Source organism: Pteropus alecto, unplaced genomic scaffold (assembly GCF_000325575.1).
Source record: "Pteropus alecto unplaced genomic scaffold, ASM32557v1 scaffold312, whole genome shotgun sequence".
Taxonomy (NCBI): Eukaryota; Metazoa; Chordata; class Mammalia; order Chiroptera; family Pteropodidae; genus Pteropus; species Pteropus alecto.
In genome coordinates, this window is record NW_006433948.1 from 3593650 (window position 1) to 3611634 (window position 17985).

The 17985-nt window shown below is 44.8% G+C and overlaps 1 protein-coding gene across 1 annotated transcript in view; it reads right to left on the reverse strand.

Annotated features, from left to right (window-relative positions):
* Positions 1–456: 456 nt before the first annotated feature.
* HDAC8 (histone deacetylase 8) overlaps positions 457–17985 on the reverse strand; it is a 172802-nt gene continuing 155273 nt past the window's right edge. The window contains exon 11 of the mRNA XM_006908550.2: positions 457–999. Within this exon, the coding sequence (XP_006908612.1) occupies positions 977–999 (23 nt within the window). The 3' untranslated portion in view covers positions 457–976. The remainder of the gene's footprint in view (positions 1000–17985) is intronic.

Here is a 17985-nt window from a genome sequence, read left to right on the forward strand (position 1 = left end):
CCCACCCCACCCCACCCTGTCCCCAGAGGCCTGAAGAAATACCACTCGCTCTACAAGGCCCGGCTCAAATATCATCCCCTTTGAACCTGTCCAGGAAGCCGCTGCGGCAGCGGCGCTTGCTCTCCTTGTTTTTGCCATCTTGCCGTCTCCCAGAGGCTTCAGCGACACCGGCACGTCACGACTGGATCCCATTTTTCTCATCAACGGATTGTCTACAGTTGACGGGGAAGGAGCCTCTCTAATTCATCAAAATGCCACCTGCCCTTCCCGTTTCTGAGTCGCTCCCCAGGCAGGGACGGCTCTTCCCTAGAGGGGCCCTAGCACAGGATGGAGCTTGGTGGTGACATACTAGTTCCTCAGCGGGGTCAGGCACTCAGAGTCCGCTTCCAGGCTGCACCAGGCCAGAACGTGTGTGCTGTCGGTGTGTCTTACAGTGAGGACAACGGGACGCAGAAGTTGGTTTTGAAACATTTCATTAAAAACAAAATAGATCCTTAATCCAGAAAACAACACAGATGCACCTCTGCCCCCTCCCTGGCTAAGGCTCTGCCCGGATGGCCCCGAGGCCCAAACCCTGCCTCTCAGCCCCCCTCTGCCTCGCAAACTGCTCACTAGAGCTCCATGCCTTCCTCCAGCTCCTCGTCTGTCTCCTTTAAGAAAATAAAAATAACCCCTCCCCAACTTGCTTAAAAATAATTTTCAAAGATTAGAAACGGCATTTGTGTGTTTTTAAAAAATAAACACTTTAAAGGTTGGAAATCTCCCTCTTCCCTAGGTCTACCTGAGGCCTCTGGGGTGCCTGCCTGCCTCACCCCAGGAGACCAGCCGCCACTTGGTGCCCCTTGGAAATATTCAGGAAGTAATTTCTTCCCAATTTCCCCTGCAGTCACGAACTGCACACACTGCTCGCATAAACACGCTGTCTTCATTACAGGCACTGCTCTTCCGTTCAGGAAACCTGATCTCGTTTTGTCAACTAGACCACATGCTTCAGATTCCCTGCAAACAGGAGAGAAAACAAAATTCAAACTCAGGTAACATGTGTGAATTGCTCCTCAAGAAAGCTGTAAAAGAGAAAGAACATGTTGGCATTTGTCGTCTTGCTCTTCTTGGGAACTCGGGCATCCCCAACATGCGCCGGCGGGCTCAGGCTAGCCTGCTGGATGATGAGACCCCAACGACCACCGCTTACCCATCAGACACGTGAGTGAGGCCTTCGGCAGCCGGCTGACTGCAGTGCTGGGTGAACCCAGCCAAAAGCAGCAGAAGAACCGGCCAGCTGAGCCCAGTCCAATCATCACCCTACGGAGTCATGAGCTAAACAAACGGTTGTTTTAAGACACATCCACATACAGACATACAAATTCAGGCAACACTATTCGGAGTCACACTTCGCTAACTGCATCAAATCTTCCCCCACCCCCACCCCTTCCTTTTGAGGGTGCAACCTTCCCTAGGATTTTCTCTCCTGCATATCTGTGAAATACGAATTGGGGGCTTTCCCTGCCCTCGGGCCTAAGAGTCTTTGATGGACAAGCGACCGCTTTGAATGCTACACGACTGGGCTCGAGGAATGAAAAGTTTGCACACTCGGTCCCTCTGCAGCGTTCTCCTTGCCCTACTCCCTCGAGTACAACACTGGGCTCCAACCCATATGGACCCGAAGCGGGACGAACGCCCAGGACGGCAGGGGCCTGCGTGTCTTCGGGTTGATCTCCAAAGTCTAGCACAGTGCCGTACATAAAGCATGTGCTCAATAAGTGACTGCATAAATGCATGAAAGAAAGAGAGGGAGGAAGGAAAGAAAAAAAACAAATGAGCACTCGGCGATCTAGTTCCATTTTGAATTTTAAAATAACATACGGTACAATCGACTTTTTGTGCATGTGCAGTTCTGTGATTTTTAACACATGTCCAGATTCATGCCACAAAACAGTTCCATTAACCCTCGAAATGCCCCGTGCTGTCCTTCTGCATTTATGTCCTCCCCTCCTCCAAGTGCTGTCCTTCTGAGAATGTCATATAAATGGAATTGAACAGCATGTAACCTTTTAGGACTGGCTTCTTTCACTCAGCATAATGCCTTTGAGTTTCATGCAAATTTTTAGGTATATCAATAGTTTATTCCTTTTCATTGGAGCACTTAACTTAAAAAAATTTTTAATTACTATAGATTTACAGGAAGTTGCAAAACAATGTAGAAGTACCGAGAGGGACCCTTCAGCAAGTCCCTCCAAGTGACGAAATCTTATGAATGTATTACTTAGTATCAAAACTAGGCGTTGACATAGGCAGAGCTCATTCGGGCTTCACCAGTGCTCAGCTGTGTGTGTAAGTGTGCTTCCACACAACTCGCTAACAGATTCCTGTAACCCCCGCCACAAGCAGATCCAAAACTATCCCATCACCAGAAAGGTCTCCAGCTCGATGAATTTACCATTTCGAGATTGTGATATAAATGGAATCATGAAGTATGCGACCTCTCGAGACTGGTTTTTTCACCCAGCATACTTCCCTTAAGATCCATCTAAGTCGTCGTGTGCATTAAGTTTGCTCCTTTTTATTGCCGAGTGGCATTCCATGGTGTGGCTGGAGCAGTTTGTCTAACCCTTCAGCTGCTGAAGGACATCTGGGTTGCTTCCAGTTTTTCGCTATTACACAAAAGCTGCTATGAACATCCATGTACAAGTTTTTGTGTGAACACGGTTTTCATTTCTCTGGGATAAATGCCCAAGAGTGCAGTTGCTGGGTCGTATGGTAATTGCACGTTTAGTTTTATAACGACCTGCCAAACCGTTTTCCAGAGTGGCTGGACCATTTTGCATTCCCGCCGGCAATGAATGAGTGATGTATTTTCTCACCATTCTTGTCGGTATTTGGTGGTGTCAACTAGGTTTTATTTTGGTGATTCTGAGGTGCGTAGGGATCCCTCATTGTGCTCTCAATTTGCATTTTCCTAATGGCAAAGGATGTTGAGCATATTTTTCAAGTGCTTATTTGATGTCTGTACATCCTCTTCCTGTCTTGCTAATTGGATTTTTTTTTTTTTTACTGTTGAGTTTGGAGAGTTCTTTATATATTCTAGATACAAATCTGTTGTTTGACACATGATTTGCAAATATTTTATCTCAGTATGTAACTTGTCTTTTCATTCTCTTAACTCTTGCAAGGCAAAAGTTAATTTTTGGAGTCATGCTTTTGGTGTTTGAAATCCCCGAGCTTGCCATCTCTGGGTAACTTTTCATTCTTCCTCTCTCAATTCAAGTTCCCTCCATATCTTAGGAGTTGCCCTTCTTTCTGTTTTACTGTCTCCACCTTAGTCATAGGTCTCATCGCTTGGTTCACTGCAATGGCCTCTTAGCCGATGCTCCCGCCTCTGGAGCTGTTCCACATGGATGAACAAGATTCCACGGCCAGGTGCTCGCAAAACACATGTTTACAGAAAGGAAAGGTGGGTGCCATGGCCTCTGCTGCTCTGTCTTGCTCTCAACTTCCATTTGGAGGCAATTAAGAAAAACAACAGAAATAATTTCCACCACAAGTTGATGATGAACGACACTGAATTTGGGTAACAATAAAAATGGAAGCTTAAATAATGTCTGTTGTTTTCCCTGCACTTCTAGCTCTTCCAGCAGTGGGTGGCAGCTTGAGAAAATTCTAAAGGCCGGCATGGTCTGGGGCCTGGGGAGACAGGCAGTACAGACCAGAGCGGGCAAACTCAAATGCCTTGCAAGGCCGAGAATTAGCTGTTTGTGGATCGTCTTGGTCTTTTTTTCTTTTTCTTACTTTGTATCATGACATGCATATGTAAGATATAGTTCCTTTTTTTTTTCTTTATTACGAAAGAAAACAAAACCAAAATGGTATAAGCAAGAAGATAAATGGAAACTCACACTTGGCCTAGAGGATGAGATGCAAAAGGGAGTGGTGGAGTCTGTGGCAAACAGGGAGGGACACGTCCGCACAGGGGGCGACCGCTACTCAGCTCTAGCCACTCACTGCTGTACACGAAGGTGGGTCCAGATCTTCCCACTTTCCAAGAGGAGTCAGAAATTCATGTTTTTATGTGGAGTTTCCACAGCAGTAAACGTGGGCCACCGATTTCAGTTTTTAAAGCATGTTGTGTGGGACACCACTATGTGAGGGCAAACAAAACGATTTTGGACTCAAGATGTGGCTCGTAGGCTCCCAGTTCGTGGTCTCTGGGACAGTTCTGACTGACATCTATGGCACTGCATTTCACTCTTAAATAGCCTGGCTTGGACAATAAATTATATCGTCGCCCTACTTGAGATGTATAAGGAGTACTAAGTTGGGACTCAGGAGGCCCAGTTTCGCTGCCCTAAAACTCCTGCACTCTGCCTAAAGCCCTGGCAGCCACTGATCTTTTACTGTCTCTATGATTTTGCCTTTTCCAGAATGTCATATGATTGGAATCGCACAGCATGCAGCCTTTTCGGACTGGCTTACTTCACTTAGCAGTATGCATTTGAGGTTCCTGCACATCTTCTTGTAGCTTCATAGCTCATTTCTTTTTAACTCTAAAAATATTCCATTGTCTCAATGGATCGGTTTGTTTTTCCTTTCACCTAATGAAAGACATCTTGGTTGCTACGAAGTTTTGGCAATTATGAATAAAGCTGCCGTAAAAATCCGTGTGCAGGTTTTTGCGTGGACATGAGCTTTCCAGTTATTTGAGAAAATAGCAAGGATCGGAATTGCTGCATCGTATGTTAAAACTATACTTAGCTTTGGAAGAAACTGCCAAACTGTCTTCCAAGTGGCTGCACCCTTTTGGATTCCCATCAGCAACGAGGGGGAGTTCCTGTGGCTCCACATCCCGGTCAGCATTCGGTGGTGTCAGTGATTTGGTTTTAGCCATCCTAATAGGTGTGTAGCAGTATCACTTTGTTTTAATGTGCAATTCCTTAGTGACGTCATACTGAGCATCTTTTCATACGCTTACTTGCCACCTGCATGTTCTTTGGCGAGTGTCTACTGAGGTCTTTGGCCCATTTTTAATTGTTTTTATTTTGTTTGTTTTCTTCTTGTTGATTTTTAAGAGTTCTTTGTATACTTTGGATACCAGTCCTTTTTTGGATATGTGCTTTGTAAATATTTCTCTCGGTCTGTGGCTTGTCTTTTGATTCCTGTAATAATCTTCAGTTGTCTTTTTTTTTTTTTAACGTACAGTAGTGCTGTCTGATAGAACTTTCTTTGCTGATGGAAGTAAATGTTCTACGTGTATGCTGCCGGATATGTTAGGTACTGGTTACATGTGGCTCTTGAGCACTTGAAACGTGGCTAGTACAAGGGAGGAAGAGAAGTTTCAATTTTATTTAACTTTAATTTGCTTCAATTTAAATGGCCGCAGGTGGCTTGTGGCGACCATACTGGAAAGTACAGATGTAGAACAGTTTCCTTGTGCTTTTGTTTCTTCTTCATGACACTGACTAATGGGTCACCCTCATTTCCTCTCACTTACAACCTCCTTTTCAATCCATTGGCAAGTCCTAGGAATTCTACTTCCACAATATATTCGAAATCCACCTACTTCCCTCCATCCTTCACTGCTATCATCTTACTCCAAACTACTATCATTCCTTATATGACCATCCCATAGACGCCAGAGTATTTTGTTACAACTTAGGTCAGACCACGTTACTCTTATGCTCAAAACCCTCTATGGCTTCCAATCGCACCTAGAATAAGATCCAGACTCTGTTCTCCCCACGCCAGGCTTCTTTGTGTTGCCGAAAGACGAGTCACTCACTTTTCCTTCCTGGGGCTCCCCCTTCTCGGCACCCCGCTAGTCCTTCCGCCTGCACATTCCCATTTCTTACTCGTCATTCAGGTCTCAATTCACCAGTCACCTGTGAGAGGCCTTCTGACCACCCAATCTAAGCGGCCACCCCCAGTCACTCATTTTCTGTCCCGTCATCCTATTTTATTTTCTTCAATGCGCTGAGCACACTGAAACATCTTGCGTGTTTATTTGCCTGCTGTCCATCTCCCGTCACAAGCTCTATGAGGGCAGGGACCTTGTCTGTCTTGTTCATCACTCTATTGTTGGCACTCTCAACAGTGCCTGGCATATAATAGGGACTCGATAAATATTCATTGAAGGGATGAGCATCTGCAGAGCTACGGGGCAGCTGATAAAGCACGTTCCCATTCAGCGCGCCAGAGGCTTAAAGCTTGGTCATCACTCTTAAGGGCCTCATAAATGTGCTTGAGGTGACAAAAGGAGCATCTGTGCTGCCAGGCTAAGTGGCAAATGACCTAAAACAGTCAGCATCATAGCAGTGCCGGAGAATGCCGGGGTGAGCCTACGGCCCTTGGAGGCTGAGTGGCTCCACAGAGGAACAGATAAAGGGGTTGAGGACCGTTGCAAAGAGTTTCCAGAACTTCTGTCACAACGAGTGCCCCTTGGAAATGCTGTCACATCGACTTAACATCTGTATTAATGGCAACCATATTTTCCTTCATGTCAACTCACTTTAAAAATTTTAATACCTATTTTGGCCTCTCTATCCTAAGCAGCAATAAGAGTAATCATCATCATCACCATCATCATCATCATCATCATCAGACTTGATGTGCTTAATTATATCTCAAAACATACATTACAGGAAATATGGCTATTAAAATGAAAAAAAAATGCCTTTGTGTCATCCCGAATCATCTCTCTACGGAGGCACACGAGGCACGTTTTAGGGAAACACATCACTGTAGTCTTTCTGCCACCATCAGCCTCCTCAGCCTGTGACGTCTGAGGACCTGGGGTGGTACGCAGCCCCTCACTCCACATTCCCGTCATCCGGCTCCTCAGCCCGATCTGCCCATTCATTTCGCAAGCCTATACTACCGATGTCTCCAATGGGGTAGGCCCTGTGCTGGGCGCGGGAGTCACGGAGGAGAACGAGATACCGTTCTTACACAATGCAATATACATATATGTTACTGTTCAGTTGTACACCTGAAACTTACTGGATTTCGTTAACCGACATCATCATCATCATCATCATCATCATAATGACATAGTTCTTGCCCTCATGGAGCTCTCAGTCTAGTGAGAGGGGCATGTATGGACACAAAAACATCACAGTCCATAGCAACGAGGCAATAAAATACCAGTCCATACAGACCGGCAAGGGCATACAAAGAGAGGGTGTGGAAGGCTTCATAGATGAGGCGGCATCTTGAAGAGCAAAGAGGGAGAGAATGTTCCAGGCAGCAGGAACAGAGCGGGAGGTGTAAAGGCAGCTGCAAGCTTTTTGTGGCCAGGGTACAGGATGAGGGTCAGGAAGTGGGGTGATGGGGCTGGACAGGCCAGATCACCAAGGGCCTACAAGGCCTTGGTCTTATCCTAGATCGCAGAGGGAGCATTCTCAACTATTCTTTTAAGATGGGGAAGGGCCCATCTGGTGCCACCCCGGTTTCCACGCTGCTGCCCATCACAACCAGGCTTGAGAGTCACGTCTCTACCTAAGAATGACAGAACAAAGGATTTCTATGAAGCCTTGGGAACATGCTGATATGGACAGCTGATTTAATTTCACCTCTCAATTGACAACTGTACTGCTTGCTTTGGAATGTAGATCCCTCCTGTCATCAGAAAGCCTTTCGATGACAATTAAGTATAACCACCAAATACCCCTTGTCTGCCTCTGACTCAAAGTAGAACCCGACTCGGCGGATTAATCGCACCAGGCTCCTGGTATTTACAGGATAGCAGCATTTAAAGGACATTACGCTGATGGTCGGGGTGCTCTGGTCCTGGCTTGCAAGGGACGGCTGCAGCCTCAAACGGAACCGAAGCGATTTCTAAAATAGCCTATGATTCACTTTTTCTCCCCTCCTGTGCCTAAATCTGCTGGCTCCATGTGGAGGGATAGGCACAAGTAACTGAGGTGACATCACAGGAGTGGGCTGCTTGCCTGCCAGCCAGCCAGCCTATGGAGCCCGGCCTCCAAGTAGTGAATCGGAGGGGCTGGGCAACGCCGCGCAGGCATTTTGGAGTCACAGCTCCAGGTTCTTCGGTCCATGTGCTTTCTTCGCATTTCTTTTTCAGAGAAAAATTCGGGGCTGGGCAGTCCCGGATAATGGGAATAGCAGCAGCAGGAAGAATAATACAGCCTTCCATCTGTATAATGCTTTAGAGTTGGGAAAGCCATTTGCTCCATTGTGCTCCACCCAAACACTAGTGGGAATGGAAGCTGGGATTTTAAGCCTGAACTGGAGACAAACTCTCACGGTCTTGCACAAAGGAGCTAAATGTTGACATTCGCTACTCACCTCCAGGCACATCATGATTAGGCCTTGGATGCTGCGAGAAGGTCAGGAAGACTCCTTTCAAGTTCTAGGTGTTTCCTGGGAGATAAGTTCTCCAGGACAAATTGCCTGGCATGCTACCTCGACGCACCGTGCCATCCCGGTGGAGCCAGTGAGCGGCGCCAGTCTCAGCACGGCCGGCCCCTTCTGCACAGCCTGGTTTACAGCCCCAGTGGTCCCAGAGACCTTTACTGGCGCCAAACGCATGGCCGCTAACTGTGCAGCCCTGAGGCGGGCTGTGTCATGAACATCTGGAAGTGCCAACAGCTGCCAGAGCAGCTCATACGTCTGTGAAAGGAAAACCACAATTCCAGCGCTCTTGGCCATCGGTGCAGATCCTGGTGACAGGGCCACCGAGCCTGGTGCGAATAGCCGAGGAGTGAGCCAGAGGGATTGTTTCCTTGGAGGAGCCATACGAATACATCGCAGCGGTCTCGTGTTTGCTCTGTGACCTCCCAGCACCTGGTCCCAGAATAGTGTCCCCAGCGCTCCACTGCTAAAGTCAGCATGAGAAGTCTCCCAGCCTAGCTCCCTCCCCGATCCTCCCCAGCATCATGGCTGCCAGGCCGGAAACCAAAGGGGTGACACACTCTTGCTTGGCCCTCTTGGTTTTAGATTAGACTTCAGTGTCGTGCGTGTGCGTGCGTGCGTGCGTGTGTCTGTGTGTGGAAGCAGTGAGCCACAGATGCTCAGCAATATTGCGAGAGTGGCAGGTGCTTCTGCTGTCGTTGCTGTAGCTGCCGCCGCCACCACCAGCACGTGAACTCAGAATGACCATAAGACCATAATGGCTGGTCAGTGGCATGAAAACGTCATCTTTGTAAACCAAGATGCTGTACTCAAGCAATTCTGTCTGTTGGGAATCTCGGCGGGCTGTCCAAGCTGCCCTTTTGAAAGCTCAATCTGTACACCTGTATGTGGACAGTGACTGGCACAAGAGGCCATCGTCACATCCAAAGGAGGGAGGCCTAACTTGTTTTCCAGCTCATGCGGGATACGTGTGCTCATGAAAGTAGATTAAGGATCACCGCCTCGGCCTGCTTTAGAGATGTGAATAAAAATCTTGGCTTGAGACTGCCTGCTCTCTGGTTGACTGATTTTTCAATTGATTTGTATTTATTAGCTAATGAAATTAAAGTTGTAAAAATGATAACAGAAACACAATAAATCTCTCCCACAACTGGCTGTTTCTATGTCACTATGGTGCATTCCTCACTTTGATTACTTCAAAGTCTATTATTTTGTTCTCAATTATTCTGTTTTTCTGGCACTGGAGAAAATCAATTTGTTTTATTTTCTCTTATTCATGCACTCAATTATGCTCTTCGGGCACATTTAATCACTTTGATGTTTTCATTTTATGGCCCGTCTCTAGGCACTTCAGCTGCATTGCTGCCAACGGGCAAGCAGGACTAATTTGCATGTCACAATAGACTTGAAATTCTGACTCAATTTAGGAATCTTTATGAAATCTCCCTCCAAAATATGCTTGAAGGTGCAAATAGGCAGAAGGATGTGGGAAAACAGGAGCTTAGAAAGATGCGTCCCTTTCTCAAAAGACGGGAGCTCTTTGGTGGCCTGGCTGTGGCTTGGGGATGTCCGTGTCCAGGTCCGACAGAGAAGTCCGTGGGGGTGGGATGTCGGCAGAACATCGTTTGGAACTTGGCGCCTAGAACTCTGCAAAGGCTGCCCCGTGGCAGTGAAGCCAGGGGGGCTGGGCCTGCTTGCTCCAGCGTAAATGCCCCTCAGCCCTGCCGGACTTGGCGCCGCTACTGCACACAGCACCTGAACCTCAGCTGGTTAAAGGGCCTCCGGGTAGACTGAGAGAATCGTCCACAGCCAGGCATTCCAGAACCCAGTGATTCACCTTATTTTTGCTCATAATTTCCAACTTCTCTTTGGCCTCTTATTTTAGAGCTAAAGGCTGGAGGGGAATAAGCGATATAATTGCTTTAGGCATGTACTTTGGGTGAACAGAAAAAAAAAATGCTTCATTAAACTCATCAGAGGCCTCCAACTGATCTTCAAAAGTTCTTGATTTGTTGTATGCAACAACCAGCAGCTCCGCCAGGCAGAAGAAAACCTCTGCATTTCCTGCTCTGAATTCTGGATGCGATCTGCAGTCTCTCAAGTGGAACCCCAGCTCCCTCCCTCACTTGTTCTGTGACCTTGCTCAAGCTAATGGGCCCCCCTACGCCTCAGTTCTCTCATCCGTTAAATGGGGGTTTGCTTTCCAAACTTTGATATTGTCAAACGTTTCACCATATTCATGTACCATTTAGATCTCTTATACGCACTTTTTTGAAACTTAACCTCATCCTTTAATAATGCTATCTGTGAAATCAAAGAGTTTGATGAGACAGTTATATTTCTAATACACATTAAAACATATATATTAAACGCATCAAATTCATTTCTGCTTTTGGGTGTTTGATACTGCTCTTGCTTTCATCTAGAATGTTCTTCTCCCCAAATTTTGCAAAGCTCTTTCCATACTTCAAGAAGCTCTATTCTCAAATGTCATCACCTCAGGGAGGCCTTTATTGACCACCCTACCTAAAATAGCACCCCCTCCGAACTTATCGGTAACCGACATAGAAATAAAAAATTAGCCTAGCACGAAACAGGCTCCATTTCTACCCTGCTGGGATGGTGTCAGAGAAGGCAGAGTGGAAAGCTGAGACTACTGTCCCTGCTCAGGGGCAAGGAAGCCCAGCCGCCGGTGTCAGTAGTGAGGTGACCTCCTCCCCCGAGGCTGTCAATGGCAGCGGAGCAGGGAACCTAGATTTTGATGCCCACCCAGAGGTACTGGGGTGATGCCCCCCTGCCCTGCCTGCGTGCTGTCAGAGGAACAGGAAACCCTCGACTTGAATGAGAAAAAGGCAATCGACAGACGCCAACATAGAGATGACACAGATGTTGAAAATATCTGACAAGAGGTTTAAAGTGGCCATCATAAAAAAATCTTCAATGAGCAATTATGAACATACATGAAACAAATGAAAAAATAAGAAGTCTCAGCAAAGAACTAGAAGAAAAAATACTAAATGGAAATTTTAGAACCGAAAGACTGAAAGATACAATAAATAAATAAAAAAAAAACCACACTTAAGAAATGGGCTCAACAGCAGCATGGAGTGGGCAGAAGAAGAATCAATAAACTGGAATATAAAGTAATAGAAATTATCCAATTTGAACAACAGACAAAAAAAAAAATAGTCTGAAGAAGTGAGCAGAATCTCAGCGACCATGTGAGACTATGATAAAAGATGTAATATTCATGTCACCAAAGTCCCAGAGAGAGAAGAGAAAGAAGGTGGGACCGAAAAAGTATTTGAAGAAATAATGGCTAAAGATGTCCCAAATTTGGCAAAAGACATAGACCTACGTACTGAACTCCAAACTCGATAAACCCGAAGAAATTCACACCAAGGCCCGTCATAATCAAATTCCTGAAAGCTAAAGAAAAAGAAAATCTGAAAAGCAGCAAAACAGAAACAGCCTTACTTACAAGTTCAAATGAGAATTCAAATGACAGTGGTTTTCTCATCAAAAACCATGGAGGCTAGAAGGAGGTAACAGAAAAGTTTTCAGGTGCTGAAGGAAAATAATTGTCAGGTGCTGAAAGAAAAAAAAATTAAAATAAATAAAATACTCAGTGACAGTGTCCTTTAGGAATGAAGGGGAAATAAAGATATTCTAAGAGGAAGGAAAACTAAGAGAATTTGTCACCAGCAGACCTACCCTAAAAGAGCGGCCAAAGGAAGGTTTTGAAATGGGAAGGAAACCATAAAAGAAGGAATCTTGGAATGAGGAAGAAAGAAAGAACAATGGAAAGAGTAAAAATGTGGGTAAATATAATAGAATTTTCTTCTCTTGGATTTGCTAAATTATGTTTAATGATTAAAGCAAAAATCAAAACACTGTTTGATGTAGTTCTAAATATATGCATAGGAAATGTTTAAGACAATTATATTAAACAGGGGAGGAGAAAGGAACTTAAAGATAAGTAAAGTTTCTACACTTAACTTAAACTGGTAAAATGTTGACACCAGTACACTGTGATAAGATATGCATGCATAATATATACCCAGAACAACCACTCAAAAGCCTATACGAAGAGATAGAATCAAAACCACTACAGACGAATCAAAATGGAATTTGAGCAAAGGTATAACTCACCAACGAGAAAGGAGGAAGAAGAAAACAGAAAAGAAAAACAAAGAACAGAAGGAACAAAGACAAAATGAAAAATAAGATGGCAAATTTAATCTCTAACATATCAAAATTACATTGAATGTAAATGATCTAAACACACCAATTAAAAGACAAAGATTGGCAGTAGCTAAAGAAATGTTCCGGTTACATGCTGTCTACCAGAAACTCACTTCGAATATGATATAAGTAGGTTGAAACTAAAAGGATAGAATAATGTATGCCATGCAAACATTCATCGAAAGAAAGCAGGAGTGGCTACATTGACATCAGATAAAACAGACTTCAGAGCAAAGAAAATTACCACAGACAGAGAGGAACATTATATTATGGAAAAAGGGTCAATCTACCCGGAAGGTATAGCAACCCTAAACATGTAAGCACCAAACAACTGAGCTTTGGAATACATGAAGCAAAAACGGATAGAGCTATAAGGAGAAATAGAGCTACAATGAGAGTTGGAAACTTCGACATCCCTCTCTCAACAATTGATAATAGAACAAGTAGACAGAAAATGAGCAAGGATATAGAACTCAACAATGCTATCAATCAACAGGATCTAACCGACATTGATAGAACACTCTGCCAAACAGCAGCAGAATACAAATTATTCTCTAGCACTCACAGGACATATACCAAGACAGACCATGTACTGGGTCATAAAACAAACCTCGACAAATAGAGAGGAAGTGAAATTATACAGAGCATGTTTTCTGACCACAATGGCATTGAAGTAGAAATGAAAAACCTCCTGAAAAAAAGGAATCTCCAGGTCTAGATACGTCTCGCCGGAGAATTCCACTAAAAAGGAGAATTAACACCAATTCAATATTATCTCTCGCAGAAAATAGAAGAGGAGGGAACGTTTCTGAACTCAATTTTAATGAGGCCAGTATTGCCCTGACACTGAAAGCAGATGATGACAGGACGCAAAAGAAAACCACAGACTAATATCCCTCATAAATATAAACGGAAAATCATCAACCAAACATGAGTGAATAGAATTCATATCTATATATCTATACTTGTGTGTGTGTGTGTGTGTGTGTATATGCACGTGTGTATACCTATGTCATCTATATCTATACCTATATCTATACATGTGTTTATACGCCATGACCAAGTGGAGTTTATTCCTTTTAATAAAGCTGTAGGTATTTATAGATTTTCCTTATTGAATTGAAGCAATATCCCTCTGTATTCCTACTTTTCTGAACACTTTTGTCATGAATGAATGTTGGATTTTGTTAAATGCTGTTTCTGGATCAAAACCCAACACTCATTTATGACAAAAGTGTTCAGAGAAGTAGGAATATAGCGGGGTACTGCTTCAATAAGGAATATCTATAAAAACCTAACTATACAGCTAACATCATAGTTAATGATGAAAGACTGTTTTCCCTTTGTGTTCTGGAAAGAGGCAAGGATATCTGCTCTCACCACTTTTATTCAACATACTACCAGAAGACTAAGCATAACAGGGCAAGAAAAGGAAACAGAAAGCATACAGATTGGAAAGGAAGAAATCAAACTGTCTCTATTTGCAGATGAATGGTGATCTATGTAGAAAATCCTAAGGAATTCACAAGAAAAATCTAGAACTAATAAATGAGTTCAGGAAGGTCACAAGACGTAAGTACAATATACAAAACTCTACTTTTATATACTAGCAATGTATACATGGAAACCAAAAATGAAAAACACAATGATTCAAAAATAGGAAAACAAGTATAAAACCTGTTCACGATCTGAATGCTGAAAATTACAAAACGCTAATGAAGGAAACCGAAGATCTAAATAAATGGAGAGACATACCATGTTCATGGATTTGAGGACTCAACATAATAAAGATATTTTCCCCCCAATTGATATACAGGTTTAACAAAATTCCTAACAAAATCACTTTGAGATTTTTCTGTAGATATAGAAAAGATTATTCTAAAGTTTCTATGAAAAGGCAAAGAAATTAATATAGCTAAAACAATTTTGAAGAAGAAGCAAGAGGAACCACTCTGCCTGGTTTTAAGATTTGTGATCTACCTACAGTAATCAACGCTGTGGGAGGAAGAGATTAATGGGGCAGAAGACTGAGACTGACACCGCTGCCTTGGAGTGAATGAGAATTCTGGAAAGGGAGGTGGTCCTAGGGAGCTATCTGGATTTTCTGCCCTTCTACCAGACAGAGGAGGCTTTACACATGAGTCAAGGGAGGGTCTGCTTTGCAAGGCCAGTGGAAGAACCGTAGAGCTACTGGAAGTGCCTAAGAAAGGAAACAGCTCCTGAGACATGTAAAACACCCACTCTGCGGTCCTCTGGTGACCAGATTTTAGAAACAACAAACTGGGACATAAGGTCTGATAAAAGATTATTATCTTCTCTTTTTCTTTAAAAACCCCAAACACGTATTACTTCTTTTTTCTGACTGTAAAAGGAATACACGTTCATGATAGAAATTTTGAAAACTACAGAAAAAAAAACAAAGACGTACAAAATTATCCAGAATTCCAATCCTACCACCAAAGATTACCTGTTAGCATTTTTGTGTTTTTTTTTCTTCTAGTCTTTTCCTGTACATATCTACACACTCACACAAGCGCTATGTATATTTACGAAATTGAGACGATGTAGTATTAAATCATTGTGGATCCTGCCTTTTTTTCACTTAGCATTGTTATCACGAGCATATTCTTGTGTCATCCAATTATCCTTTAACATTTCTTTTTAATTGGCTGCAAGAAATTCTTTCATGTAGGTGTACTGAGGCACTGTCTCATACCTCAAATTCACCATGTTAAAACAGAACATGCCAAGTATGTTTCTGTAAAACTAACCAACAGCTCCCCATCCATTCTGGAGATCTCTGAGTCATCTCCCATTCGCCTTGACCCGCCTCGAGGTGCTGTGGATTCTCCTCCCAACAGCTCTCGGCCATTCGGGAGGAACAAGATAGGAATCAGCCTACCAGCACCACTGCAGTTCAGGCCCTTGCAGGCTCGTTCTTGGAATACCACCACGATCTGCCCAAATCTCACTGCGTCAAGTCGTGACTTAATTCCAGAACCGGGAATGGCCCCCACTTTACTGTGGCCAATATGGACGACTCAGCCTGACATTCAAGGGAACCCGCAATCCGCCGCTGACCCCACCTGTCCGAGTTTCTCTCGCTTATGAGCACTTCTGCAGTCCTGTCTGTTCAAATCCTCCTCGACTTCTGAGAGCGGCCCCTCTAAAGTCATAGTCACCCACTTCTCCGGCATAGCATCAGCCATTATTATATGCTGATATAAGGGGGTTACTCGTTTCCTCATTTAGACTTCTTAGCCGCTGATCAGAAGGAGAGACCATGTCTAAAACTTTTCATATATTTCCCATGGCACCGAACACATGAGACGTTCCAAAGAAGAGTCATTGATTGATTTAGCCGGGTTTTAAAGTGGAGACACAATCGCACTTCTTAAAATTAATCTGGTTCAGAACCTCACTTTGGGAGACCTCGCAGGGCGGAAAGGGTTTACTAAGCGGCGACTGGACAAAGCAGACACGAGATGATGAGTAGACGTGACTGAGCACTGCTGCCAATGAGAGGAGGGGCATCGGGCCGGGATTCACGCCCTGAAGTCACCGCTTATTTGTTATGTGACTATGGGCAGTCACGCTATGCCACGAGGTGATCGTGAGCATTAAATGAGATGATGGATGTAAAGGACCTAGCACGCGGTGTTGCACACCAGGCCTTCGATAACAGTAGCTCCCACCTCCTGGATTTAGGTAGATATTGCAAATCTTCGTTAATAACCTGCCTAGGGTTTCCGTGGTTCATTAAAAGCTACTAAGTTGCTGTAATGTTGGGGAGTAGCCTCCATTTTTATTCTGGAGTTTATAAAATTTTCAGCATGATATTTTTATAACTTATCTTTTTGTTTAACGACAGTAACAACAACAAGAAAGAGAGGGACCTGATTAATGGGGAAGCATAGCCTGGCTGTAGGCTCCTGGAAAGGCCCACAGCAGGCCGGAGAGGCATAAAGAAAGGACAGGGGAGGGCAAGGGGAAATAAGGGACACACATCACAGAGATCCTCACCTGAAGTCATGCAAATTGGCTGAGGCATCCTCCACAATGCTGCTCCAAAGTCCTTCCCAAAGCCCTGAAGCTAATGGTCAGTGTGTCTTGGAAGCCACCCCGCCTTTCAACTTATGCTCATGGCTTCCCAGGAAGCGGGACAAAGTGTGGAAGTAAGCAGAGTCCCCATGGTTTCCAGTCCCACCAGGCAGGAGTCCTGCCTCGAGCTTGCGGCTCCAGCAGGCCTTGGACATGCCCAGACCTAACACCTCAATTGCTAATCCCTAGAAGAATGTCAAATCCAGACTTCATGCTGCCGGAGGAGGTGTTGCTCACACCCAGCACAATGGTTCTCCCGAGGAGAGGATGTTACCGGTAGATGTGCAAAGGGTCTCAGCTTGAGGCTGAGGACCTGCAAATCACAGACTGGGCCTGGTGGCCACAGCACACTTCAGGCAGCAGAAGCTGGGCGGGTTGGCTTCTTCCACCTTCCGTCCTTCTCTCTTATTTCTCTACTCAGCTCAAAATGAAGCTGGAAGTTTCGATCACAGTATGGTGGGATGACGGGGGCACGGCAGGGGTGGGGGGCGGGTGTAGAGAGGGCTAAAAGGCTGAGGTCAGGCGCCTAAATGTCAAGTGTTACCTGTGGCTGTCTTCCTCCCATTTCCAGGGAGAGTGAGAGTGCAGATTTCAGGTGTTTTGCATCAGCCCCGGGGAAGGAGCCAGGTGTGCAGTGCAGGGTGGGAAGGGTTTACCAGGGGCGATTAGGAAAAGTGGAGTGGGGGATGACAAGCAGACTCGACAAGACGACACTGCAAGGGGAGGAGGGGAACCAGAAAGGCCAAGCAGCCTGACTCCAAAGCCCTGAATCACACAGACCTGGGTCCAAATGTCCATTCCATCACCTATCAGCATAATAGGTGCTTAGTAACTACTTGCTGAGTGTATGGAAAACGTGACCTTGGCTAAGCCACTTACTCTCTCTGAGCCTCAGTTTCCTCATCTGTCAATAACAGCTATCATTCTTATTATTTCACCTGCGGTGTCTTTCCGCACGTGTGCACTAGTTTGCTGGCCTGTCTCCCCAACCGTGCACTGATGATCTTCCCTCTGGCGTGTCTCCCCTCCCCTCCTCCTTACCTCCTGGCCCCATTTCTTTCCTTTTCTACTACAGGTAAGCTTGGGGTACAGTCTGGGAATTCAGAGCAAGTGTAGAAACCTCCAGTTACAATAAAACACGTACATACACATAATTCAGAAGGTTGGGCCTGCCTGGGCTGCAACATGAAGCTTTTGTTCCCCTAGGGACCTTTACTTGATTCAAATGTCATCAGTACCAGGGACGAGAAAACCTCTACCCTCGTTTCCCCGTGC